The 27,732-nt window shown below is 54.8% G+C and overlaps 1 protein-coding gene across 1 annotated transcript; it reads right to left on the bottom strand.

Moving 5' to 3' along the window:
* On the bottom strand, positions 1-27,556 carry PHGDH (phosphoglycerate dehydrogenase). The gene is made up of 12 exons (XM_055312376.1): positions 27,286-27,556; positions 22,429-22,580; positions 20,621-20,686; positions 16,798-16,852; positions 16,599-16,697; positions 8,605-8,737; positions 7,989-8,137; positions 6,368-6,520; positions 3,383-3,515; positions 2,326-2,456; positions 1,209-1,446; positions 1-302 (listed from the first exon to the last, which is right to left on the bottom strand). Exons 1-12 carry the CDS (start codon positions 27,421-27,423, stop codon positions 148-150), a joined length of 1,602 nt encoding a protein of 533 aa, XP_055168351.1. The 5' UTR covers positions 27,424-27,556; the 3' UTR covers positions 1-147.
* Between the last annotated feature and the right edge of the window lie 176 nt (positions 27,557-27,732).

The raw sequence follows: 27,732 nt of genomic DNA, 5'->3' as shown, positions 1-27,732 counted from the left end.
TTGGGCGCAGGCTCTTTATTGGCTGCTTATCACTCCACTGTAGGGGTCAGCCAAGGTCTGCAGAGTAAGCAGTGTCAGCCTGAGGATTGTGGGCCTCCTCTCTCTGGATCCCAGTGGCCAGGTTTCTTCAGAAAAGCCCCCCAGAGCTTAGAAGAGGAACTGGAAAGCCTCAGTCACATGTTGCTTCCATGCTTCCAGGCTGGGCAGCAGGGAGGAGATGCCCATGACGTGCCAGGTCTCCCCATCTGACACCACCGAGGTCTGGTAGGACAGCAGCTGCACGCCTGCCTCTGCCAGGAGGCCTGGGAAGTAGACGGGAAAACCGCTGATTGGCACAAGGCAGGGGGGGAAGGAGAAAAAGAGGCTGGGAATCGGGTGGGAAGCCGTGGGCCTCTGTGATCAAAGTTGCAGTGGAGGGTGATGGGGTCAGAAACAAAGAGCTGAGAGATGGAAGAACAGGGCATCTGCCCAGCTTCCCTCACTACTCAGAGACCCTTTAGGAATCCCCTGACCATCGTGCAACGTAGGGAAGGAATGAGCCAGCCACAAATTGCTAGAGCAATCTCCTGCCATGCCGGGCATCAGATTTATCCAGACCAAGAGCAAAGGAGAAAAACAGGGGAAAGTTCCTTTGGTCAGTTGGCAAGGATGGTGAAATTAGGCCTTTCGAGGTCTGTGGACACAACCGCCAAGCCCGGAAGTGCTCCAAAACTCCCAGTGGGCCGGTGCCAGGGTCCTGAGGCAGGTTCAAGATGCCCCCAGCTGCTGGAGCACCCGCCCAACATGCTTTGTTGCAGTCAGGCTGGCCCCCAGGGCCTGCGGTCAGAAGAAAGAAACCTGCACGCAAAGGCTCGGAGTTCTGAGGCACAGCCCTGCAGGCAGGTGCACACTGGGAGCTGAGCATGGTGAGCAGGCGGGTAATAGGGACTCTGGGGCTCTAACTCTGCCGCGGGGCTCTGACACAGGAGAGACGGCGCTTGCCCTCTGAACTCTGTATCCATTTCCCAAATGTTCTGGAAACGGGCAGGACAGATCTTCTGTATGCTACAGAAATGTGCTGAGGGATGGGGTGGGACCGAAGGAAGCAAAGGTCCATGAGGCCCAATCCCTGGAGAGGCCCCCCCCCGCCACACACACACACACACACACACACACACACACACACACAGCCTCAAGGACACGGCAAGCCCTACGAGACCCCTCCTCACCAATCATGGTGGGCAGCATCTCAGGATGAGACGGCTGAGCCCGGAACAGGAGCAGGGGCAGGCCCCTGCGCAGAGGCACTTCCGGTCTGAAGACAGCTCCGTTGAGCGCGTGCAGCACAGGTGTGGTGCCCTGCACCCAGCCCGCCGCCTGGTAGGGGGCACCTGCCAGGGCCACGGTCAACAGGCATTCCCCAGAGCCCTGTTCCCCGGGCACAGCGGGGCGGTGGGAGGTGGTTACCTGCAGGGAGAAGGCGAGGACGCACAGTTATGCCTCCCAGCTGCGTGGCATCTCCCCTCCGTGTCCACCGAACAGCCGCTTTGCGCAGCGCCAGCCTGGAGGACACGCTCAGCCACTGAGGCCGGAGGAGAGGGCCCAGGGCTCTGCCTGGGGCCCCTGAGCCTTCGCCCCCGGGACAGCCAACGCCCTCCCTCAAGGGAGGGCAGGAGAGACCTGCGGGTCCAGGTGAAGGCTGCGAGCTGGAAGGAGGAGGAAGGGGGCAGCCGGGCCGCTCCGGCTCACCGCTTCCCGGGCAGATCAGTGGCCCAGTGCAGCGGGGAGCAGAGGAGGGGAGTCACGGGAGCTCCGCTGCCCACTGCCCCTGCCAGCTGCCACCGGCTGACACGCAGACTGTGATCTAACAAGGGAAGCGGCGGGGAAGGCACCACAGGGGAGGCGCGGCGGCTGCAGGCGCTAAGCAGCTATGCCGGAGCTTCCAGAGCTGGCAAGCTGATCTAGAAACTGGGTGCCGTGGCCAAAGGAGCCCGGGATGGAGCCAGAAGGCGAGCGTGCTGGGCGACCCCCAGCTGGCGCCGGTCCAGCCCGGCTCCTCGTGTTCCTCAGCTGTGCAATGGGGGCGCCGCGGCCGCCGGCCGTGCACGGGGCACGCCTGCACAGAGCACCTGCAGGAGTATTAGTTCACTCGTAGCAACGCTCGGAGCAAGGCGGCACTCCCGCTTCACGGACGGAGGGCTTCGGGCTGCCCGTCACGGGTGCACGGTGTCAACAGCGGGACCTGCCCCGGGGCTCCCACTCCAGGAGCAGGGGGCGAGCAGGCTCTGCAAAGGGGGGAGAGGGGGGCGGGCGGACAGGAAAGGAGCGGGTTCCGGGGCCACGCACACTGAGCCCGGCCTCCTGCACCAGCAGCTTGGCGTTCACCAAGTTCACATCCGCCGGACTGGAAGTGTCCTTTAGGAGGCCGACAATGACTGCAGGGCTTAGGCAGTTGCCAGCGTTCTTCAGGGATGTTCCTGGGGACAGAGAACCTACAATAAGGTGCTGTTTGTTGAGCAGCACAGGAGCCGGCGGGCACTGACACCCAGCTTTGGGTCAGGGACTCCTCACTGCCCGGGGCCCAAGCCCCAGCCTGCGGGCGAAGTTCCGCTTCCCTCTGGAAGGCACCCAGTTCCCTGCCTTGCTTCCTCTGGGGATCCCGCAGCTCTGACCTCCCCTATTTCTAGCAGTGCCCAGGTCTAACCACCCCCAAGCTCTTCCCACGTGAGCAGATGCTCAACGGGCCATGAGGGGGACCAGCCTCTGCAGGGTGTAGGAACTAGAGCCCTGCGCAGTCTCTCACTACATCTGCCTACGCTGGGCCCGCTGGGAAAGTGGCCGGAGCCTGCATAGTCGCAAAGGGAGACCGAGGCCACTCTCTTTGCTCCCACCCCCAGCTGAGCAATGCTCCAGGGACCGTCAGCTCGCCTCAGGACCCACCTTACCGTGTCACGGGGCACACCCTGTCCCACCACCCTATCTGGCACACCTGCCCCGACTCTCACTTTATACGTGAAGAACCCAGGTTCAGACAAGGGAAATCTCACAGCAGGCAAGCCACAGGGTCAAACCCAGAATCAAGATCCTGTCGCTTAAGCTGGGACTCCCTCCCCCAATCCTACTGCTCTCCCATGAAACTGTCTCTCATGGAGGTTTCTCTTGCATGCAGAACACGTGCATCTTAAGAATACTGTACAATCGTGACTTGTGAAAATCACACATATTTCTTAGTATTTTCTGGACCGTCCCCTCTGTCCCCATTGGGTAGTGAGTGAGCCCTATGCAGACAGAACGGGGACTTGGCGTCACAAGAGCTATGTCCAGTCCTTTCCCAGCCCCTCGCTGTCTGGGACCTGCTACAGACACAACCCTCTTCCCTCCCTCTGCAGTGTCCCCAACTCACCCTGTGTTACCACCTGGATGGTCCCTTTGGGGGATCCAGCCCAGGCTTGCATCAGCGTCCCCAGAGCTTCTGCGAGACCAATCCAAGGCTTGGTGTGTGGAGAGAAGGCACTGGTAAGGGCCTGGGCATTCACCTGCACAGAACGGGGAAGCAGAGCTGAGGTCGGCACGAGGCAGGGCAGGGCTCCTGAGCACAGCTCCACAGTGGGGAGCAGAAGGCACAGGGCTGTCCTGGTTTCGGGTGCCTGGGGTGGGGAGCGTGGAGACAACTTCCATTAGCCACCACAAGACTTCTGCCTTCAGCTTGGGAGAGCTGTAGAGCCAGAAAAGAGCACAAAATTGCCAGAAGGGAGAAAAAGGCATTTCTCTGCACCCTACCCCCACAAACTGTGCCCACCTCACCCCTTACACAGGAGACCGGTTTTTCCTGAGATGATGGGTCTGGACACCACAATAGGAAGGTGGTCTTTGACTTAAGATGTGTGGGGAGTCACGGATCACTGGGACCTAGAGGGGTAGGTCGCTCCAAGACGCCTTCCCTTTTACTTTACACCTCAATTAAAAAAGAAAGTGGGGGCGCCTGGGTGGCTCAGGCGGTTAAGGGACGCTGTCATGATCTCTGAGTCCTGGGGATTGAGCCCTACATCAGCTTCCTACTCAGCCGGGAGTCTGCTTCTCTCTCTCTCCCGCCCTCTGCACTTCCTCAGCACTGGTTCTCTCTCTCTGTCAAATAAATAAATAAAAGTTTAGGAAAAGAAGAAAGTGAGTGTTTACACTGTCATTAATCACTTTGACCAAATATCACAATTTGCAAAGCTGGTTTCACATATTTTTAATTAATTAATTATTCATTCATGAGAGACACAGATACAGGCAAAGACACGGACAGTGGGAGAAACAGGCTCCTCGCAGGCAGCCTGATGTGGGACTCAATCCCGGACCGGATTACACCCTGAGCTAAAGGCTGAAGCTCAACCACTGAGCCACCCAGGTGTCACTGGATTCACATACTCTTTTTTTTTTTTTTAAGATTGATTGATTGAATGATTGATTTATAATAGACACACAGAGAGAGAAGCAGAGACACAGGAGGAGGGAGAAGCATGCTCCATGCTGGGAGCCCGACACGAGACTCGATCCCGGGGCTCGAGGATCGCGCCCTGGGCCAAAGGCAGGCGCTAAACCTTACTGAGCCACCCAGGAATCCCCTGGATTCACATACTCTTAATGATCCTATCACTCTTCAAACCTTGGCCCATGTGGAGTCAACCAGGAGGCCTGGCAGGCAGCTAAAGGAGACAAAAGCCACATTTCCTCCTAAAGCTGTAAGTCTAGGGTAGGGTCTGGACGGCGGGACCGTCCCAACAGGGGCTTGATAACAAAGCCAGCTTGTCCCGGGTCACAATTTCAATTCCAGTTTGTGGTTCAAGATGGTCTGGCTCTGAATGAAGCATTGGGCACTTTTGTGAGTCAAACTGACCAAGGAATCTAAGAAGGATTTAATTCGAAACCTGGGGGGTGATATAAATCAAACAGGCTGCTGGTGTTGGAAATGGCCAAGGAGGCAGGCAGCCTGGCTTGGGGGCTCCTGTGGTAGGGCTCCTCTGCTCCTCTCCAACAGGATACAGAAAGGACCAGCGTGAACCAGGAGGCGGGACGAAGGAAGGCCAGTGCCGGCAGCAGAGATGAAGGGCCATGGGCCAGTGGGCTGGGCTGAGCCTGCAGCCGCTGGAGGCAAGTGTCCTCCGGGCAGCACCTGTGGGCAGCGCCTGTGGACTCGGGGATGCTCACGGCAGGTCTAGAGAACCAACAGGAGGGCTCTAAGAGGCAGGCGCCATTGAGCACCAACCAGACCCTAATGTGAGTCTGTGTCTAACGTTACAACCAAACCGGGAGAAGATGCAGAGAAGAATTAGGGAGGGACTTCCCATGTGACACAACTGTCTTTCTTTCTAAAAGCCTACTGGAGGACAACCAGTCACTTTGGGTGGAGACTTAAATCTGCCCCAGTTGAAGGCCTTTGACCAAGAGAGTTTACTTCTGGTATAAGATGGGAACAGTCTATGCTTCCATTTGATGGAGCTGGTGGTAAGGAGCCCCCTTCATGAAAAGGCCTGGACTGCCACCTCCACCTACGGACTCCATGGTAACCCCTGAGGGCTGCAACAGTGAGGGCAGAGGCCTGCCCGGCAAAGGGCTGCAGAGGGACAGGTCCAGCCTTGCCTGGCTGGCAATGGCCTCAGTCCCAGCACGTCACCTGGGGAGAGCTGCTCAGAAGAGAGATGTGCAGAGGGAGTGAGAAAGTGTCCCCCACACTGAGGAGCCACGAGATGCACAATAGAGAAGGGAGAGGCACAGGTGGACGGGCCACGTGTTGTGTTTGAGCACCGTCCTGTGGGTCCTTCAGGGGAGTAGCTGGCTCCCCTACTCTCTCGGGGCGTAGCAGGCAGGGTGGCCCGGAGAGCTGGGCTATCACACCAGGCCTGGCAGGCTGGACAAAGCACCCTGTGTCTTTCCTGCTACTGCTCTGTCCTCCGCAATGAAAATCCCCACGCCGAGGGTCAGCCAGGAAGGTCAAGGACCAGCCCCAGCCCCCACCCGCCATCCCCACGGCGTCCAGCATCGCCCAGGCCACGCTCCTTCATTCTCAAAGCATGTGGAGAACAAAGGAGCCTTTCTCTGGAGCCCGGACCCTGGGAAGAGCCACAATCTCTGCACCAAGGCTACAATACGGCAGGGCCGAGCCGCCTGCCTCCCTGCAACCAGGCTGCAACTAGTAAAGCTAGGGACAGGGGGGCTCCCGCCGCCCCACCCAGAAGCCTGGCTCCAGAGGAGGCCTTATCCTCTGCCCCCAGGGCTGAATCTGGTCAACACACCACTGCTCACCAGAGCTGTCACCATGCCCCAATCCGGACACCACCCGCCCTCCCGGGCCTCGGCTCCTCCCTCCGACCTCCCGGCCCCAGGCCCACTTGGCCATACTTACGACGCCTGCCAGAGATTTCCCCTTCACCATGTCCACAAACTGGATGGCGATCTCTTCCCCGCAGCGGCTCTGGGCCTCCTTGGTGCTGGCGCCCAGGTGGGGGCAGCTGATGACGCGCTCATGGTCCACCAAGGCTCGGTCCCGTGGCGGCTCCTGCCCAGAGAGAGACAACCTCTCGGTCGGCTGCCCAGGGAGGCTGGAGGAGAGGCGTGGGGCCGAGGATGCCTTCTACTCTGGTTCTGCTAGAAGGTTCTACGCCTTCTGTCTCTGGTTTCAACAGCCGGGTTCCTCGTCAACACCTCTCTACAGCAGAGTGGACAGGGCTAAGGACAGGATGCACATCTCGGCTCCCCCGCTTAGACCTATGTGCCTTTGGAGAAATCTCCACCTCTCTGAGCCTCGGTTTCTCCATCTATAAAATGGGTGAATACTACCCAGAACAAAACACTGTCGTGCAGACTGCACCCCAGTAATACAGGAGGTTCTCAGCCAGTGAAGCTACTGTTTGTTACCGGTTTTTCCCTCGAGCTCCCCCTCGCTCCTGAATCCTTGCAGCACTTCCAGGCCCTCTGCACAGCTGTCCCATCCTGGCTCTCACCACGACAGGTGGTCCACCTGGGCACCTCTGCCCACCCCCTCTGCTCACTGAGCACAATGTATTGCCCCTGGGAATGTCACTCAGGCCTCTTGTCTGGCCACCTGGGCCTGTGAGTGCTGTGCACTTGGTAACAGGTGCCACGAGAAGGCCAGAGACAGGCAGGGGAAGGTGCTGATCAGGGAATGTCAGTACCAAGAGGGCCAGGCGCACGTCTGCCTTCCAGAAGCTTACCAGCTAGTTGTGAAAGATGACCAGGAGTATAAACCCTGTGTGCTCAGGACAGGGAATACACAGTGAGGGCAACACAGTGCTCAGAGAGGGCCGGGGACGTGCCAGGGCCCCACCGCAGATAACCAGCAACCCTCCAGTGCCTAAGCCAAAATCCCTGCTCTTTGCCCTGGATCTGTGATGCTGGAGTCCAGTGGAAATGCACTGTCCGTCATTCCTCTGGTGTAAGGTGGGGGGGTGGCTCGGGCGAGCAACGACGGGGTCTCTGGGTCCGACAGAGAGACTGGGGAGAGCAGCCCCCCAGGGCACAGGGGACCCCTTCTGTCCTTTCGCCTCAGGCTGCCCTCCCTCCCCAGAAGACACGAAGGAAAGGAAAGCCAACAGACACTGGGCAGAATGTCTTTGGCAACGGGATTCATTTCATCAGAGACCTGGGTCAATAATTAAGAGACCTTAAACCCCGCCCCAAATGCTCTCTCTCTGCCGCAAACCCTCAGCCTCAGAACGGATGTGCTGCACGGTCCTCCCTGCAGTCATCAACAGGACACCAGCCCAGGGAGCCTGGGACCAGGACCTGGGTCCTATTTAAAATCTGAGTTTTGCAAAGACCACACGGCGGCCTGTGCACCGCACTCCGGAGGGCTCCCCAAACCACAAAGGCGTTATTCTTGGCAGCATAATTCCTCCTGAGTGCCGTGGAGGCCTCCTTAAGGCAAAGACCTTCTTCGTGCACACTGGGCTTTCCCGGTCCTGGGCCCCTGTGTTCACCGCTCCTCTCCTCCACCAGGCACTCACCTCTGTAAACACGTCCAGCGCGGCACCAGCACACTGGCCAGACCGCAGGGCCCGGAGCAGGGCCCCCTCGTCCACGATCCCTCCCCGAGCGCAGTTCACCACGCGCACCCCCTTCTTGCACTGGGCAAAGGTGCTGTCGTTCAGCAGGCCTGCAAGGAGGGAAGGGCTTTCCTGTGGCACCGCTGCCCGGGACCCCAGCACCAGTGCCAGCAGCCCTCCCTGCCTCATACCAGCTCCTTCCCCACACGCCGACAGCCTCTCTGGTCTCACCTCTCCCTTCTCACAGGCTCGGGGGCAAAGGCCCTGTTGTGGATTTAGACCAAACTCAGTCTAGAAACATCCTAGAGTCCCTGAGATCGTAGTGTTTGGAGTAAGTCCCGGAACCAGAAAGGCCAGCAGCGGCCCCAGCAAACACCATGGGGTCACGGGTCGTACGTGTCGAGCCATGCATTTCCAGCTAGCTCATCCCTCCTCCGTGTGATGCAGGATCAGCTAGCAGAGCATCACTCCATGCTCGAGGGCCCTAGTCCGCATGCCTGCGGAGGCCCAGGCTGAGGGCCCACCCTTCTCTGGTCTGTGGCTTCCGTGGCCGACCCACAGGCAGGGCCGCACATACCTGTGGTGGAGGGCAGCAGAGGTGTGTGCACAGTGATAAAGTCGCAGAGAGGCCAGATCTCCTCCAGGGGCAGCTGCTGGACACCAAAGGAGGCCGAGACCTCTGGTGCAATGATGGGGTCATACCCTACAGTCTGGTCAGAAACGAGAGAGAGACGAGCAAATGTCACTGTTCCTCATTAGTGCTGGTATTATTATGATGGAGGCCATTTATCGGGCTTTTACCAAGTACTACTGCTAAGTCTGTCCAAATACGGTAATACAGCAAGGGTTGATACTGTTCTACTTTGGAGCTGAACAAAGTGGCGCTCTCTATTTAGGAGGGGTTGGCCCAGAGTGTGAAGGGAGTTTGTTTACCTCCAAGCTCTTAAACATGAACAGATGCAAGAGCAGCGTGTGTGTGCGTGTGTGTACATGTGCGTGTGTGAGGTTGGATAAGGGGGAGCTCAGAACCCTTAGCAAACAGGGAACCCAGGAGAGGCAGGACAGCTACGTGGGGAGCAGAGACACACTACACTAGCAGGGTATAACCAGGCGAGAGAGGACAGGTTGGCCACAGCCGAGGACCCTCAGGGCCAGAGAACAGGCAGGGGCCCTGACTCGTGCACAGACTGAGAAAGAAGTAGGTTGGGGCAGCGGTGCAGAGCAGGGCAGGCAAGGAGACCAAGACCGGTCGCTGGGGAGGAGTGCTGACCCGCCAGCGGGCAAGGTTTGGTCCCATCCTGAAGTGCCTTTAAGAAGGCTCCAAATGCATCTAGTCTCGGAAGGCATAACCTGGTGACTCACCACACAGAGGCCTCAATGACTGAGGACGGATCCTTTCAACAGGGCAGGAGTGACGGAGAATAGGGAGCGAGGATCAGGAGGAGAAAAAAAGGAGGCACCAAGGCACCATAGAAGGCACAGGTCCCAGAAAGAACCTTCCTCAGGGCAGATCCCTGCCTGCCCCGATTTACCAACGAGGAAACTAAGGCAGAGAGGTGAAATGATTCAACCAAGGTCGCATGGTTGGCAGATGGTCGAGTGTGGATAAGAAGAATGTCTGGATTTGGAAGCCTGCACCCCTGGTGCCCACCCTTCTAGGTGGGGTGAGGTCAGGGGGCTCACAGCCCCACCTGAGCAACCGGGTAGAGTCGATGGAAACATGTCCTGTATCAGAACAGTCTCGGGCACCAGTCACACATCTCCTCAGCAAGGGCAAGCCTCTAAAGGTGATCAAGCCAGCACCAGCAGCTGGGATTCGAAGAATCCACAACCACCAGGACGCAGCCACCTCTTGACACAGCAGAGACATAATCCACTTTCTGTCTGGTCACCCCGGGAGGCCCGCCGCGGCTCCCTCCTTCGGCTTGGCCGGGGCCGCAGCACCCACTGGGGGAAAGAGGCGTAGGAGCCTTAACAATCTCAAAGGCATCCGTGTCCTCAAGAAGGCAGGACGCAGCTGCAGGAGCCAAGGGACGGACGCTGACCCAGGAGACCTGGACCTGGGTCCTCAGTACTGAGTGAAGGAGCTGGGTGGATGATTTCAAAGTCATCGCCTGCTCCAACACTCAGTAATTCAATATTCCTTGAAAGGACAGTTCTCTTAACCCTGAAATGTTAGGGGCGAACCCTAGAATGTTCAGAGGTGGCCTGGCACTGAACAAAAGGTAACAAACAGAACAGAAGGCCTAATACTTGAAACCGCCATCATCTCTGTGTGGGGGAACTCATTTTTGTTCTCCTTTATGCTTTCCTGTGCTTTGTAATGCTTCCCCTGCTCATCAGGAATTTCCTTGTGGGAAACAGAAACGTCATCTCGAAAATACTGGCAAAGAGGATTCCTATGTAACAAATTCCGCCCTTGCAGAGAAGAGACTGACATGGTCATGAATGAGGAACAAGTTTCAGATCACATTTTTCATCATCAGCCTGTGGAAGAAGCAAAGCCAAGGGGGAGTTTTTGGGGGAGAGGCTGTAGGATTGAAAGCTCACAACCACCAGCCCCAGTGGTCATTCCCCCTCAGCTGTAACCTACTCGTTTCCAGGGGAACAAGCAGCGTCCAGGGGAGGAGAGAGGATCCCTTACAAGTGCTCTTTGTCTGCCAGCTCAGGGGCTGCCTGGAACAAGGGCCCTGTTCATCTATAATCCAGATGTACTTGGTTCACGTGAGCGGGGGAGGACGGGGACCACCAGCAGAGGCCACAAAGCTGACCCCGATGGAGGCGAGCTCCCGCCACTCTGGGGCTTGGGGCCCTCGGGAGTCCAGAAGCAGCATGGAGCGCTGGGAGGAAGGGTCCCGGGGGCGGAGCCGGGCCTGGTGCCCCTGTGCTGGGTGCCTGCAGCTGGTGGGGAGCGGACGGGGAAGGAGGGGAGCCGCATCCTCCACAGCGGTCAGCAGGGTCTGACTCAGCTGCCTTTCTCTTGTTCGGCTGCAGACAACTGCAGGGCAGAATTCGGCTGAGAAAACGGTTTTCAGTTTTCACTCGGGAGACCCAGGGCAGATGGCAGCTGAACACGGCTAGGAGCTGGGATTCTTACACCAGGAGACCACGTTGCGGGGAGTCGAAAGAGTATATCGTTGGGCCCAGGGGAACAATGTCTGAGTAGGGTCCTAACGCACCCTAGAAAGGGTCAGATGTCCCGATACTCACAAGTTGCAGCACTTCCAGGTATGTACCCTCTGAAGACTACCCTACGGAGGAGCCTGAGGGAGACCCACCAAGGGGTTCTCCACCTGAATCCCGGCCTCAGGACAGGCTCCTAACGCTGGGGAGCAGGGGAACCCCAGCTTTTCAAGTGGCGCTACAGAGCCACGTCCTAGCTGGTGTCATAGAAGGCAGCCTTGTGAGGATGACTACACCTCCCCTGGGCCTCTGGCTTAACAGTGGATGCCTGAGAGCAAGGAGGCTTTCACGGTGGAGGGGTTCCAATAAAGGAGCCTCATCATCACATCTCCTACTGCCTCACAGCTAATTCTTCTGGCTGAAGATGAGAACTCTCTTCCTTCACACAGTGACATCTTACTCAGAAACCCACTATAGAAAACGATCAGAGCTGCAGAGGTGAAGGCCCAGAGCCCTACCACTTACTCTCTCTCTAGGGTCCCATCCCCATGTCCCTAAGGTAGCTTCCCAGAACTTGGGGCTCTGGGAAGAATGTAAAGAAATCAGTACTCTAGCGCAGTAGGAATTCCAGTTACCAGACTGAGCTAGGAGCATCCTGAGGAGATTTCATCCCGAGGAAGGTCGAGCACAGTGACAGAGCAGAGACCGTCTAACTCACCTGCATCAGGCATGACGACAGTGGTGGTGATGCAAGACAAAGCGTACTAGACTGGAAGTCAGGAGACCTGGAGCTCAAGCTGGACTCCACCATTTACCAGTCCTATTATCTCAAACATATCATATAACCTTCCTGGGCCTCAGTTTCCTTGTCTGTAAACCTGGAATAAGAATATTGACCCTGCAGGGGTCACTGCAAGCACAGTCTCTGACACAGTAGACCTCAGTAAACATTAGCTGGGCCTGAGAGAATTGGTGACATCTGGTGCCTCAGGTTCAATGTCCATCCTCTGGGATAACTTCAGAGTCATCACAACACGGCCACCAAGAAACTGTTAGGAGATCCTGGCCTGTTCCTCACAGGAAACCTTGGTAAGAGAGTGCAAGGCTCAGCTCTTGGCTGGCTTGGCCTGCTAACACTCTAGCGGGCATGCTGGCATGACTTGAATGAGCTGTGCCTCCAGAGTGTACAACATAACATGTTCAGCAAATGGGTTGAGAAAAAGCTTCAGGCAGAAAGAACACCACGGAGCATCAGACTCAGATGACTCACACAACCAGCAGGCTGCAGATGGCCAGAATGATTCTGACACCCACATCTGTGCCATGTGGCTCAGAGCAAGTCAGGTAGCTCAGGTGGCACGTGAAGATTCCTCTCCAGGCCTGTCTGGTTGGGATGGGGGCCTAGGTGGGCTTTCTCTCCCCAACACACACCGCCCCCGCCAGGTGCTGTGGGAAGCCAGGTGGCTGAGCTCCCTAGCAGAGCTAAGGTCTAGGATCCCCGCTTCCCTGAGTGAGCAGATAGTGACAAAGAAAGGACGGGAAAGGAAAGGGGGCAGTCCCTACCCAACGTCTGAGCACAAGAGGGACTCTGTTGATTGCTCCTGTGACACAAAGGGGTCAACTCTTAAATCACGATGTTCTGGAAGGGTTGGATATTAGTTACCCAGCCTAATTCGTGACTAACAGCCTAGGGGACAGATTATAGCCCAGGGGACATCCCAGGACCAGGGAAGGAAGGGGTGATCAAAATCATCTTCACGTGCTTTGCAGCACTGCCCGAGCCACCCAACCAGAACTACTCAGGGTGCCCTATGCCTTCTGGTCCCACTCTGTCTTTAATAACAGCGTGCCCACGAGTTACTGTAACAAACCACAGTCCTTAATAATTTTACTCTATTTCCTACGATCACACAAAAAAACTGCCTGCTAAAGACCATTCCGCAGATAAAGAAACTCGTAGCCCGTGGGCAATGGGTGCTCAGAGATATCACAGCTTTAAAGGCCATCTGCTTCTACCTCTCTGCCCATGCTCACACCTCGTCCTCACATACCGGCCAAGTGCTTAACCAGTCTCATGTGGAGTATCTGCAGTAGTGGGAGACTAACTCTCTCATTCCATTTGGGGCCAGCTCTGGCTGGAGCTCTGTCCCCTATGGCTTGTACCTACTGGTCCTCCTTGGAGAGCATGACTCTTCTATAGAAGAGCTAGTTGATGGCCTCCCAAGTCATGACGGGGCTGTGACCCCAGTGCCTTCAATCCTTCCTTAGGAAGTACAGACCATAAGGAATGTCACCGTCCCTGTGCTGGAAGTCATACTTCTTTTAATGCTACCAAAGTCACATTACCTTTTCTATTAGCCATGCCACTGTGAACCACACTGCTTTTCTGTCAACCCAAGGTCCCCTCCCCTAGAAAAGCGTTTTAACAACACCTCTACATCCAAATGTGTTTGGTTGCTTTGGGGGCCCATATAGAGGGTCCTGGTAGGTATCTTAGCTCAACTTCTTATTAGGATGCCCAACCTTGCTAGCCTTCTCACATCATTTAGGATATGATTCCACAGTCTTAAGAATTAATCACCTCCCCCTGCTTCCTGTCACCCAGACCGCTGATGAGAAGGATGGATAAGGCATAGCCCTGCATCATCCTGTACCATCTCCCTTCAGACTGAGACGGAGCTTTCCTTCAACCCGTTACTAAGCCTTCGCACCAAGATTACAGTCTCCATCTTAACCCCAAGGGTGTCAGGGAAGATCTCACCAATGTCTCACTAAGTCCACATTTCCAAACAATCTAAACATCTGTCCTGGAGGAAGAAGCCAAATAAAAGCAATTCGTCCACACAACAGAAGCCCATGGAAGAGTTTACAAATAGGGTAAATTTATTTATTCCAAGATCTACGTTTTACCACCATGTACAGTATTGTATTTTCTATAGGCATAGACCCCCCCCCCACGCACACACACAATGGGAAAGAACTCTATGTGTTCCACATAAATGCACAGAAAAAAGTCCGAGATGATACACAGCAAACTGATGTTACGTCACAGGTAACTGGGAGCAGACCAGGATTGGGGTGGTAAACAAGGAGATGAGGATCTATATTTCAATTTTTGTGAAAATCCCTTCACCTATTACATGACTAAAATACAATTTTTAATCATTCAGGTATAAGACCCCTAAGGATGTCCATGACGATCGGTTTAATATTGGTTTCTAAAGAGAGAACAAGGCCAATTTAAAACAACTTGTGCTTAGTGAACACTGATCATGGTTTCCTGACTGGATGCTGATAAACTTTTTTTCACAGCCTGTTTTAGAATCTTCCCTCCTTGCGCTTTCGAAAATCTTGCTTCCCCAACTGTTCAAACACCAACTGAGGAGCTTTGGATGATGCAGGTCCATAATCTGTCTGCCCCGAGGCAAAATTCATCTGGACAGAGATATCAGTTAGGAAGCGCAAAGTGAGCCCTGAGCATGAACAAAGGCCACTTGGGCCACTGCAAAATGACCGGGGCTGCTGGCAAGGCCAGGGGGCGGGTGACCGTTTCAAGGTGTGTTTCAGCGGTTTATAAAGATCATGTCCCAGAAGCAGGATAGCCTACAGGGACCAGCCAGATATCCCGACAGAAGAACCCCCGAGGGGAGCAGTGCCATGCTGCCACATACAAAAGCATGCAAACCCTCAAAGTCACGCTGGGAATTCGGGCGTGTCGTGTGAGGTATGCCTGGACACACAGAAGGACATTCATGAACAGGTTCTAGACATTTCTGATCAAACACATGTCTGAGGGGTGTCAGCCACTTCCACTGAGATGCTCAGAATCCATATCCCTCCAAGCCTCTCGGGAGCAGCCTGGCAGCAGCTGAGTAGCTGAGCACAGAAGCTTACTGATCACGTCCCTTACTCAGCAAACGAGGTGGGGCTTTTTGTCTGGGTAAGTCACTCCCCCAAAGTCTCAAGTCCTTGATAATGAAGGCTCCTGAGCAAGCAGAGTCCAGTGAGCTGTGGCGCTGTGGGGAAGGGGAGGGAACTTAACAGAAGAGCAGCTGGGCCAAACAGCCTGTCCCCAAGTCTCTGTCTCATCAATGAGGCGCTCCCCTGTCTGAGTATGGCACTCCGAGTTTTACTTAACCCCCGGCCCCTGATTTTAGAGGATCAGAATTCCAGGTGAGCTAAGCCTTTACTTTAATCCCTCACAGAAGAGGAAGAGAAAGCTCTCCTTGCAGCACGGGGCACCTGGCCAGCCCTGCACAGAAGGGACTGGCTTTGGTTTGTTCTCATGATCAGTGGATCCTGCTGGGCCACAGCCCCCTCTCCGGGATCTAGAGCAACGTGCGGAGGCTTAGGAAAGATGTCTGGCTGATGTAAATAAGTGTGTGGGGGAATAAGGACAGGAGGGAGAGGAAGATGTTCCGCGTGGTGTAATGGGATGCCCTCCTGTTTACCTTCCACTGCTGGAGGCCTCAGCAAAAATTCACAAACTCCTGACATCAATATAAAAATTAAGGGTTAATCCATAGGGTTCCCTTTAACTCTATGAAGCTGGGGGGACAAAGAGAAAGGGAGGAAGGAAAGAGAAGGGAAATGCCAGAGCAGCTCCATGTAAAGTTTTCTAGAAATGATCTGATTGTCAAAATGGCTTTTTTTTTTTTTATGTTTAACGAAAGCCTTCCTGGTGGCAGTTTGAATATATCATCCCCCCCACGGCAGAGAGGGCATGAGGAGTGAACAAGGAGATGTCTGCTAGCACACCTAGCCACCCTGTCACCTGCCCCTACAGGTCCCCTCCCATGGCTCTGGGGCCACCGCTCTGCGAGGTCTCCTGGCTTGGCCTCAGGGTGTGGCACTGCTCTCGATGACAGCCTTCCCTTGACCAGAAGAACCACTGAGTCCCCAGAACAGGGTAAAGCAGGGTCCTGGAGGGAAACAGGGGTCAGGGAGAATTTCTGAGAAATGCGTGAGGTGCTCCAGCCACCACGGGATTAACATCGTGTCACGGCATTTGCACAATCATCTTGCCATCTCTTCTGACTGTGGAGTGGAGCCAGAAGGTGGATGGATACCGGCTCTGCTATAAGGCTACAGATGTGCTCCTGTTTGTCTGAAGTATCACAGGCAACAGACGCAGCAAAGCAAAGAGCCCTTGCGGCAGCAGAGGAGAAGCAGCACAGGATAAGAGCCCCTCTGTTCCGCTGGGACTCAAGGCAATTACTGCCCCAGAGCTGAGGGACCTCCACCAAGGATGCCCGGACTCTGAGTTCAGGTGTCCAGAATGACAGGCCAACATCCTGCCTCCCCGGCTACACCGCCTACTTCGTTAGAGGCTCTGAAGGAGGGTCAGCCCCTCCTAGGAAAAAAGCCTTTACCTTTTCTCAAGCAAACCTGCCTCTGTCAAAACTGCTGCAGGGAGCCCCACACCAAAGGGCCTCAGCAGCCTCTTACCTTCATCCCAAAGGACTGCATTCGAGTGGCCACCTCTCTCCCAATTCTGCCCAGGCCAAGAATTCCCAGGATCTTCCCATTTAGCTCTGTTCCCATGAACTGCAACCAAACAAGCAAGAGGCAAAGCGGCCAGAGTAAGCCCCAGGAGTGAGGCCTCGGGCGCCGAGCTGGGCGGGACGAGGCAGGACTGGCCGCTCACCTTCTTCCTTTCCCACTTGCCGTCCTTCATGGAAGCTGTCGCCTGGGGGATGTGCCTGCAAGGACAGACAGGTTCAGTGGGCCCACATGGGAGGTGATGTGAGGTCTGCACAGCCACCCTCTCTGTCAGTCAGTCATTCCCAGGGCGAACCAGGCTCAGGCCTGGGTACAGAGACCCGGAGCAGAGCAGAGGAAAGCCTGTCAGGCACACCTGATGTGGGAGCCCCAGGATTTCTGTTCCCAGCTGGGAGTCTGAGAGTCAGTCAACTGCCGAGTGACAAGCATGTAGAAAGCAAGCACCAATCCTCCACGGTTCACAGGGATAACAAAATGGGGGTACTGAGGGGCTCTGAGAACATCCAGTGCTCCAGAAGTTCAAGGATTTTCATTTTCCTCTTTCATCCAAGCCTGCAACCTACACTTTGCACCGTATCAGCAGACAGCTGGGTATTTCCCCTTCCTCGAGAGTTCCTGAAACCCCAGCAGTCTCAGGCTGCACTGGAATGGGGGGAGGGGATGCTATAGTCCATACCACCTCTTCTCCAAACCACCCCCAACCCAGCCTCTCTCCTCTGATTGGTTAACACGGGGGTGGGGGGTCTGAGTCTCCATGTGTTTCTGGAAGGGACGGAGGCAGTTAGGGCAGAGTCAGAGGTGAGAGGACAAGATTACGTCACGTGGGATGTGGTCACCCAGGCTTCTCTGGAAGAGAATCTGGGAGACGGGAAACAATGTTTAAAATGTTTAAGGAGTCCATGCTCTATTTTAGACACTCCATGAGACATGCTTGGAGATGCTTTAGCGCATGTAACGCTCACAACAACTGCGTGGAGACAACTGGGGACTCAACATCTTGCAGGACATCACCCTATTGGAAGTAGTTGAATGGACTCAAAGAACATTCCCAGCAGTGAGCCTCCTCCGTATTTAAATGCAGTTTTCCTGTAGGCCACAAAACTCAGAGTGGGGTGTGTGTGTGTGTGGTGTGTGTGTGTGCCCGGGCGTGCGTAAGAGGGAGAGACTCCAACATAATGTCCCTGTAGCTCCATCGCTGAGTTCTTATAAAAAAGCATTCTCTCATGTCTACACATCGCCAGGACATGCTTCCATCTGCGAGTCCAGCTGACGGGGGATCTGTGCTCCTGGGATCTCGTGGGCAAACTCCCAAAGCCTCAGTAACAAGCCTCCTGGGGAAGAAGCTCCATCACCGGATGATGGGCTGCTCTGGCCCATCATCCTCAGTAGAGGGTCCTCGTTTCAGGAATGTCGCAAGGACAATGAGGAAGTGCCCCCTCCTCAGCGAGGCTAGCCCGCTCACCTGCCCCTGACCAAGTGAGACAGAGCCCACCCGGCTCCTCTCAGGTCTGGCTCACGTCCTGCTCTCGGCCCTCCTGGCCCCACGGTGCCATCTAAGAGAGCTGCATGTGGCAATGTGGGGCATGGGATAGCAGGCCGCTCAGGGATCCTCTCCAGGCTTTAGCACTTTGGGGTCCCCACGGGGCCAGTTTGGGGAGGACCATGATGTGGGGGAGGGGCATCCCAAGAACTGAATGGTAGCCATCCTGACTTAGAGAAAGAGAAGGTAAGGTGGGAGAGATGACTTCAAAGCAGGTTGCATTCTCCTCTTTCTTTCTGTGTCATTGTTCTGCTCCTAGACCTCAGGAGCCCCTGCTGTGAGTTCAAAGTCCCCCACTGTGAGGCCCATGCAGGCCCCCTCTCCACCCACATTGCTCAATGTTCTCAACCTTCTGTCCAGAACTCCCACTCTGTGGTTGCTGCCCTGCTGGAAAAGCAGTCTGAGCAGACACACCAGAAGGTGTGGGAGACTCCATTCCTCCTCAATAGGGTGCTTGTTTCTTAGTTTTGATGCATCTTTGATGAGAGAGGTCATTGGGTAAGAGGTTGGAAATGGGCCGCTGTCTTGAAATCATTCCACTTTATCTACTCTCTTAAACAAGGCTGGTCCTGCAATAGGAGAAAAATTATTTCTGGCTCCCAAGCCTTTCCTTCCACCTCCAGAAAACCAATGAGAGAATTAAATAGATAGAAAGCTGACAGATCAGTCCCTAACTCAAAAACAAAACCAAAACCAGCACTGAATTTAATAGCACAAGTGAAACCAGGGCATCGGGCTTCTCTGGGAGAAATACGTCGAGCCCAGATGTTGTGGGAGATCCAGACAGCCAGCTCCCGGACCCCGTCCTGGCTGGGTCCCTTCTGCTGTGCACGCTGCCCATGCTCTTTGCTTTCTCCAGTCTCCTCTCCTCTCTTCATTGGCTAGTGAGTAGCAGTGAGGACTTAAGAGCTCAGGTAGAAATCTTGGGGAGCATCAGAACAAAGGTCAGCTCCTCCAGACCCCGTCCCAGCAGGAGGGAGAACAGGTCTCCAGAGGGGAAAACAGTAATTTCTTGGCCCCAGAAGCTTCAGGCCTGAGTAGAGAGAAAGAGCCCTGGCTGCCTGGGTCCCCTGGTTTAAGCATCCCAGGCTGTGTGAAGGGACCTAGTGAACTCCCTGCCCTGTCCACCGGCCCCTCGCCCTCCCCACTGGCCACACAGGTGCCTGAATTGCCTACTCGACAGCAGTGCTCAATGCCATCATTTTCTACCCAATACAGTAAGACTCATGTACATTCTGTGCTACATCCGGTGGTTCTTAGGCTGTGCCCTCTACTCAAGAGCCCCACACCCCAGAGTTCCTGCTGGAAGAGCAAGACACTTCCCCACTTGAGTTCCCTTGTGTTAAGAATCCACAGGTTGGCACAGGGATCCCAGAGCAGTTCTTACTCCATCCTATCACAATAAAGATCTGAAAGGTTAGTGAGAGAGGTAAGCCCAGGGTCAGAACAGTCAGTGAGGGACACAGCCCAGTGGGGGAATCCAGAGAGAGCTTCCTTGATGAACTAATACTCGAGCTTAATCTTGAAGAACAAGAGTTACCTGGATAAAGATGATGGGGAAGACTTCAGCTGAAAGTTATGTATTGATATTTCAACACTGGTTCATTGATTGTGACCAATGCACCATTCTAACGTATGATGTGAATAATACGGAAGACTGGGTATGACATATGTGGGACCTTCTATCTTTACGACTTTTCTTTATATCTAAAACCCCTAAAATAAAAAATTTGTTAAAAAATCCCTATGCCAAATTTCATCCCATACCAATGAAATCAGAATTTCTGGGGTGCAAGTCAGGCATTAGGATTGTTTCAAGATCCAAGATGTTATCAATGTGCAGCAAAGTCTGGGAACCTCTGGGGTATGAGAAGTCTCTGAGGCATGGAGGTTGCTACATTTTGGCATTAATTCACTCAATAATGTTCTGAACTAAATAAAAATGTTACATGTTCACTCTATTTTATAACCTGTGTGAGGTTGTATTTTTAATAACGACTGTAATAAAGTACTGGAACGACTTGGAAAAGAAATGATGATGGAGAAGGATATTCCAGGGAGCAGAAACCATATCTGTGAGGCTTGGAGGTGCAAGAAGCCAGAGGATGGCGTGGACACAGGAAATGCCCAAGGAGGAGAGGAAGGTGGCACATAATCATTTTCTCGGTGAGCCTGCTCCCAGGTAAGGAGCAGCCATGCCGAACACAGCACCCTCCCCCCCCGCCCACTCATTTGTGAGAAGCTGTCTGACCTTTGTGTGCCAGGACCAGTGTATTGAATGTCCCATAAAGATGGGTGGCCTCGAAAATTCTCGGCTGTCTGCACAGTGTCAGGCTGAAGCGTTTCTACCCTTCTTCAGGGCACGTTATTTGGGGAGTCGTAATCATGGACACAGAAGAGGCTGGCTCTGCTGAGAAGATGGACTTACCTGGCCAGGCACATGATCATCCCGCAGGTGAGCTCTGCAGCACTCAGGCTGTTCCCATTGGGGGTGCTAAAGATGGAAGAGGAGAGGGGATGTCAGTGCGTCCAGAGCCCATCTTCCCACTCCTGTCCCAAGAGAAGGCCGTGAGTGAAGTGTGCTCAGGCTCCTGCCCCCTCTGCTCACCTGCTCTTAAGTCCAACCCCCAACCCGCAGGCCTCCAACCTGGGCTCTCCGATGGACACCTGCCCTAAACCCAGGGGAGGGAAACCCCCTTGCCCTGGCTGCATGTTTCACATGGAGGGACTTCAGTTAGAGAAACACACTTGGCCTCCTACCCAAACTCCCTTCTCCCAAGGCAGAGAAGAGTCTCATTCGATGGGGAGATATGTGGGTGGCTCAGCATTTCTCTTCCCTCGTTTCAGGATCCACCTGCCCACCGAAACCACAGATTCCCGCTACTCTATGCCATTGATCTTACTGAGGCTGTGCAGAAGATGTGTGAGCAAGCCCATCAAACTCACGTCAGCCCACTGCCTACACACCTTCACCTAGTTGCCCAGCCCAGCCTCTATCAGTGACAAAGCTAGGATTTTTATCTTCACCTGTTTGACTTCTCCTATCTCTCAACAAGTTCCAAAGTGAGAACGCTTCCTCACACCTTAATGCACAGGGCCATGTTGACTAGGCCCATGCTGACTCTGCCCATTTCACAGAAAGGAGAATAGAGCTGAAACCCATGAATCAATTTTTGTTTTTTCAAAAGCTCTCTCACTCCTTTTTTTTTTTTTTTTTTGTTTTTGAACTGTTTATTAACACACGTTTACCTTTTTTTTCCTTTTTCGGATCTTTTCATTTCTGGAAATGAAAGTTACAAGGAGGAAAAGGCAAGAGATCTTATCCCCCCCAAAAAAGTCAAGAGTAAAGGATTCTCAGAGTTTGTCTTTCTACCGAGCTTCTTGCCTAACCCTGCGAACAGGCTGTACTAGGATGTAGGAAGGGGTGCAGGGCTGAGGGCTCTGCCTCTGTGTCCAGGGGAAGAATGTAGGACGGGTTACCATTTAACATTTCTTCGGTTGGATGTTGACCTCAGTCAGATGAACAGTCAGTTCACCCATGCTCTATAAGAGGAGAGAAAGGAGGGGAAATTTTGGGGGACACTGAATTTCCTGAGAGAAGGGAGAAGGCTTGAGGACGAAGAAGTGGGCAACAATGACCTGGCCGCATCATCTAAGGGCCAGCCGGGAGCCAGGAATGTGTGGCCCAGCCCTGGCATGCAGTCACAACCTCTGTTCTGAGTTTCTGCAAAAACAGCCCTCACCCTTCCCTTCTTGGCCCTGGAGTGTGAAAGAGAAACTGCGACCCTGGCTGCTGAAGGACGAGGGCAATGAGGAAAGGAAAGGATGTAGAGCCGCTCAACTAGCAAAGGCTGTGCATCTGCACAGGGCAGAAAGCAAAGCAGAGCTAAGGAAAACCCTGCTCCAGACACAGCAGCGGAGGGGGAGGGGTATCCCTGGAACAGGGGATGCAGGTGGATTCACTAACAAACATTCTTCTAATTCCCCAACCAGGCTGCAGCGCAGATGTCTGTGGGGTGGGTTTGTCCAGTGATTTGAGATCACAAGGACCGCCTCCTCCTCCAAATCCTGGGGAACCAGGACGCTGTGAGCAAGACCCGACTGTCTGGACTCTGCCTGGACCAGGCATCCTCGTGGGAGCCCTTCTTACTCTGACCCGGTCTTCACTAACCCAAGTGTCCCCCTCCCCACTCGTGGTGAGCCTCTACACCCACCCCCGGGGGCTTCGCGACTTACTTCATGACCAGAATGCCCTTCCTGGTTGCAGCCTCCAGGTCCACATTGTCCACGCCTGTGCCAGCCCTGCCCACCACCTGGAGCTTCTTTGCTGCGTTGATGACGTCAGCAGTCACTTTGGTGGCCGAGCGGATGATGAGGCCTTCACAGTCCTGGGGCAGAAGACACTCTAGGTCCACAGCCGGTCTTCAAGACCGCCTTGCACCCATTCTGCCAGGGTGGGAGTTCCTGCATGCTGGCCGACTTCGGACGTATGCGTGCAGAGAAAAGAAGCAGACAGCATATGCATCCTAAAGGGTCTGCCATCAGGCAGGCCTGGGGTCAAATCCAAGCTGCATCCCCCATGAGCTAGGATTCTGAGGTTTGGCTGCCTTGAGTGTGTGAGGAGGAAGTGAGAAGTGATAGAGAGAGCGACAGACATGCTCTCTGGCCCTCCTCAGAGGCCATCACCTCCTCCACTGGGCCCCAAGAATCTGGCCTCCTCAAGTGCTTTCTCCAAGGCCACCAGCACCCTCCCCAAACCTTAGGAATCTGCCTCCCACAGCGGTGGCTGCATGCTCTCCAGCAGTCCACCCACCTCGTGCTTGCAGGCCCCAGGACAAGCACAGAAACGGCACTACCAGACTTCCACAGGCACAGCCTTCGCCATGGAGGGATCTCCCTCAGGATTGTTACCCTGTAGTCTCTCCACACTTTTCCCACAAGGGTGGTGTCCCTCAGACCAGCTTTCTTTGAAGCCAGGAAGTCTGAAGAGTCTCCAGTCAGACCAGTACAGATGTTCATTCAGAGCTCACCTGACCCAGGTAGGGCATCTGCCTTTGGAGACTCCCCTTCGACAGACCCTGGTCCCACATCCTACATGGCCAGGGCCCACCAGCCTTCAAGGTCGCTTAACACCCTCCACTACCCCCACTTCATTCAATTGCATCACCGATCGAGATATTCAAGCAGCACCTATTGATGGCGACTCTACTGGCGGCCTATCTCTGTGACCCCTCAAGACCCCTGCACTCCTGGGTACCATCCCCTACTCCGGTCAAAGGTCATCCTTCCAAGACTCCACTCCAAGATGCCTGTTCCTCTACTCTCTGTTACGCAAACTGGAGGCCTTTGCAAATCCTCCCCCTTCCACAGTGCAGTGTGCTGTGACTACAACTTTCTTTTCTCCAGGGCTCTGCAGTCCATTTTGGCAAATCTCAAAACTGCCCCCATTCTGCTGTCTACTGCTCTCTGCAGCTGCCTTACAGCTGGAAAAAGGCCACTGTTCTGCTGGATTTATGGCTGTTCTAAGCAAACTATGCTAACTCAGCAGTGGAAAGCCATTCACGTTTCTCAAGTTCAAACATGCCTCCTTTCCCAAGGAGGACAGGCTTGGCCTTGAGGGTAATTCTAGCATGGCTGGTGCCTCTGACATAAATCATAAGGAAAGTCCAATTCTCCAGGTCATTGCTGCTCAGCTAGAGAATGCAGGGAGCTGTCGGTTGGCACAATATGTGAGAACCTGATTTAGGAAATGTCTATTTAACTTTTGCAAATTAAATCCTAGTGCAAAAGGATGAGAACTTGCTAACTTTTTTCAAATATTGATTTATTTATTTTTGAGAGAGAGAGAGAGAGAGAGAGAGTGCACTCAAGTGGGAGGAAAGGCATAGGGAGAGAGAATCCTCAAGCTGACTCCCTGCTGAGCACAGAGGCTGACTGGGCCCTCAGTCCCAGAACCCTGAGATCAGGACCTGACCTAAAATCAAGAGTCAGACCCTCAATTGAATGAGCCACCCAGGTGCACCGGAACTTACTTTCAAAAGATGGACTCTTGCATGGAAAAGTTTCCCATTCTTTATCCTTTTTAAAATTCTGAGCCAAAAATAATAAATGTGCTCAGTAAGTTAAGTGCATTATTAGCATGTGGCTTATTGGCTATTTTTTTTGCTATTCAATAAAACAAAGAAAAATGTACGTATCACATATAGCAAGAATATTTTTTCATGAAACTTTACTGTGTATTGTACACATAAGTATGTATATACTGAGTTATGATGTATAATGAATTTCTTCTCGTCGGTCGTGGTCAAAGTTTAAAAACCACGGATACATGGTAAGATTTAAAGTTTCCTGCGTATTAGGTTTATTTAAGATGTCAGATCTGCTGACGGAAGAGGAGTTCCCGGTCTAAGAGTTTGTGAGTTCTGAACATGAAGCTTTACTATTCTAAGCCAGGGTTTTCTGAACTTTTTTGAATAAGACTTATGGGAAGAAATATATGGGGACACCTGGGAGACTCAGTGGTTGAGTGTCTGCCTTTCACTCAGGTCATGATCACAGGATCCTCGGATGGAGTTCTGCCTATGTCTTCTCCCTCTGCCTATGTCTCTGCCTCTCCCTGTGTCTCTCATGAATAAAGAAATAAAATCTTTTTTTTTTTTAGAAAAAACGAAACATACGTGTAAGTTGTGATTTTATACTCACAAACTACACAGACAGCACAACTGCCCATATAATTGAAACCAATTTCCCGACACACTACTGATTGTGTAACTATCTGCTTTGCTTCCTGGTATTTCTTATTCTGGTTTTTAAAATGCTAATCATGACCCATTAAACCCACTTTGCTCCCCAATACTGTACTGTGACTTGCGTGGAGTCTGAAAAGCACCATTCTCAGGGGTAACTGTACTTCCTGACCATGGAGTCAGTGAGAGCAAACTGTGCCTGCCCAGAATACCAAGGACTGGGAAGAGAGGCCGGGCCTGGGCAGGCAATGAGCTCCAACTTCTGTCAATATGAAAGACTTAATGGGAGAGGGCAGGGGCCACCAACTCAGACACCTCCCCACCCAGAATAAGAAGACATAGTGTGGACACGAGGCCTCTCCAGGTTGAGTAACTGGTATTCTGACGTGAACGTTTTACAAAGACAGACAGGAAGGCTGGGGGTTCCCAAACTGTCCAACGAGGCCGCCAGCCAGTAGACAACAAACACCCTCCTCTCCTGCCAGGAGATATCAGTGCCTTTAATATATCCTCCAAATTGCCGCTCCAGATCCCAGCAATCCACCCAGCCAACTTCCCAACTTCTCGGAACCCCTCCACTAGAGGAGAGGCCTCCAGTTCCTCTCAATTCTGCCTTTACACCCCCCCCCCCATCCCTCTCTTGAAATCCTAGAAATGAGGATTTCTAATTTCCACAAGAAAGCTGCAAAGCCCCAAGTGAGGCCACTCATCCCACCCTGTTGCTCTGGCGGAGGGAGGGTCAGAAGCTGGTCTAGAAGCCACTGCACTGCCTTCTGGCCATTGCCCTGAGCCAAGGCCACTGATAGCACCCGTACAAAAGAGGAGGTGACAAGTGTGAGGTGCCTGCCTCCCATCCAGTCCTACCGTGTTCCAGGATCAGACCCCAAGCCCCTGTCCCCCACCCCATTCAGGCTAAGCACCCGTGTTGTTCCACTTTTGCAGCGGCGGAGAAGGGGGAGGCTAGGCTGCTGGGGGTCTCACTTGGGGCTTTGTCTGTGTACTGTGTCATCTGGTCAACCCTGGAGCGCTGGCCAGGCTCCCTGACTGGTCCACAAGCCTCTTGAAGGCAGGGCCGGGTCAGCCGCTTCTCCGAGTACAGGACAGTACAGGGCTTACTCTCCAAGTAACCAGATACAGCACCGGGCGTGGGTGCGGTGGCGGTGGTAGGAGGGTAGCCTCACGGAGAAACACAGCAGCAGGTGCCAGGGCAGACAAGGGAACGCGGTGGGTTTCCAGCACCGTGTGGTTCCAGCACAGCTAAAGCAACTGCAGCCGCCTCTGTGGTTTTCCATTCAAGGGGCCCTCCAGGGAGAAAATGGAACAGGTGCATGTGCGCTGGGGCCGCGGGGGGTCGTGGGAGCCGGAAGGTGGGGTGCTGGGTGCAGGAGCCAGAGCGAAGAGGTCACGCAAGAAATGTCCTAAGGCTGCACGAGGCACCAGCCTCGCAGGACCCTTACAAACAAAGTAGGGACAGATCCGAAGTAGATTGCGCCAACTCTGCAGCACAACGAGCTGGCCCGAGAGAGGTTTGCTAAGACACAGAAACTTCCCGGGGGCTTTTGGGATCGGGTTCTAACCCAGCTGGTCATTCCTGACCGCGGTCGAGGCCCACGCGGAGGCGGGCCGGCAAGAGGTAAGTAAGCCGGGATCCCAGTGGGGGTGGCGGCGGCCGCATGGGCGGTCCCAGGACCTGGGGCGCCCCCCGCCCGCCCCCTTCCCTCCGAGAGCTCCCCGGAGGCCCGGGGGCGGGGAGAACTCGCCGCAGTCTTGCATCAGACGAGAGGCGGGCTCGGGGTTTGCAGCCCCGGCCCGGTCGCCTCGCGGGCGCTGCAGCCTCTCCAGCTGCCACGAGACAGGCTGGGGCCCCGCCAGCGCCCCCCGAGGAACGGGGGAGCCGCAGGCCGAGCAGTGGAGACGTAGTCCGGAGGATGGCGGGTCCCCGGGCTCCCTGCGCGGAAGCCTCACCGCTCCCCTTGCCCCGCGGGGCTGAGAGGCGGCGCAGCGCTGCCGGGGCCGCTGCCGCCAAGGCGCTGGGGAGCCGCGCGGGCATCCCGCGTGCAGCCCGCGGGCGCGGTGGAGCCGCCTGCACTTCGCGGTGCTCGCCGCACGGGAGCCGGCTTGAAACTCGCGGTTGGAAACGGCGCGCAAAGTTTGCATCCCGCCGCTCGCCGCCCTGCGTTCCTCCCTCCGCCGCCGCGGCCCCCAAACGCGGGAGGCCCGGGACTGCCTGGGGCCGGGGCCGGGGCGTGGGGGTGGGGCGCGCTGGCCCCGCCGCGGCCGGCCGGCCGGTTTCTGCAGGGGATGCCGCCGAGCTCGGGGGCTCTCGTCTCCCTCCCGCTCGCCTTACCTGCAGCTCGGCTATCAGCTCCTCTTTGCTCAGGTTCTGCTTCTCCACCACCTGCAGCCCTCCATCTTGCAGGATCTGCCGGCAGCAAGGGTCCAGGCTGTCACTGATGAGCACTTTCCGCAGATTTGCGAAGGCCATCGCTGGAGTCAGCCTCGGAGTAGGCCCTGGCGGGGCAGAAGCACCGAAGGGAGAAGCCGCGGCTCAGGTAGGCGGGCAGCTGTAACCCGGCAGGGTCCCGGCCTCCCGCTCCGCTCTTCCCTCCCCTTTCTGCTCCTACCGCCTCCAGCGTCCTTCTGATTGGACCAAAATACTCAAACTCTCGGTGACTCCGCCTCGTCCTCCCGCCGGAGCCTTCGGTTCCCCGCCCACTTCATTATTCTCCAGCGAAGAAGTTCTCAGTCTCAGCCAAAGCCCTCCCTACACCTGGGGAGCCTATAGAAGCCCAAG

Source organism: Nyctereutes procyonoides, unplaced genomic scaffold (assembly GCF_905146905.1).
Source record: "Nyctereutes procyonoides isolate TBG_1078 unplaced genomic scaffold, NYPRO_anot_genome, whole genome shotgun sequence".
Lineage (NCBI taxonomy): Eukaryota > Metazoa > Chordata > Mammalia > Carnivora > Canidae > Nyctereutes > Nyctereutes procyonoides.
The sequence above is the reverse complement of the archived record's forward strand: the minus strand, read 5'-3'. Positions and strand labels throughout refer to the sequence as shown.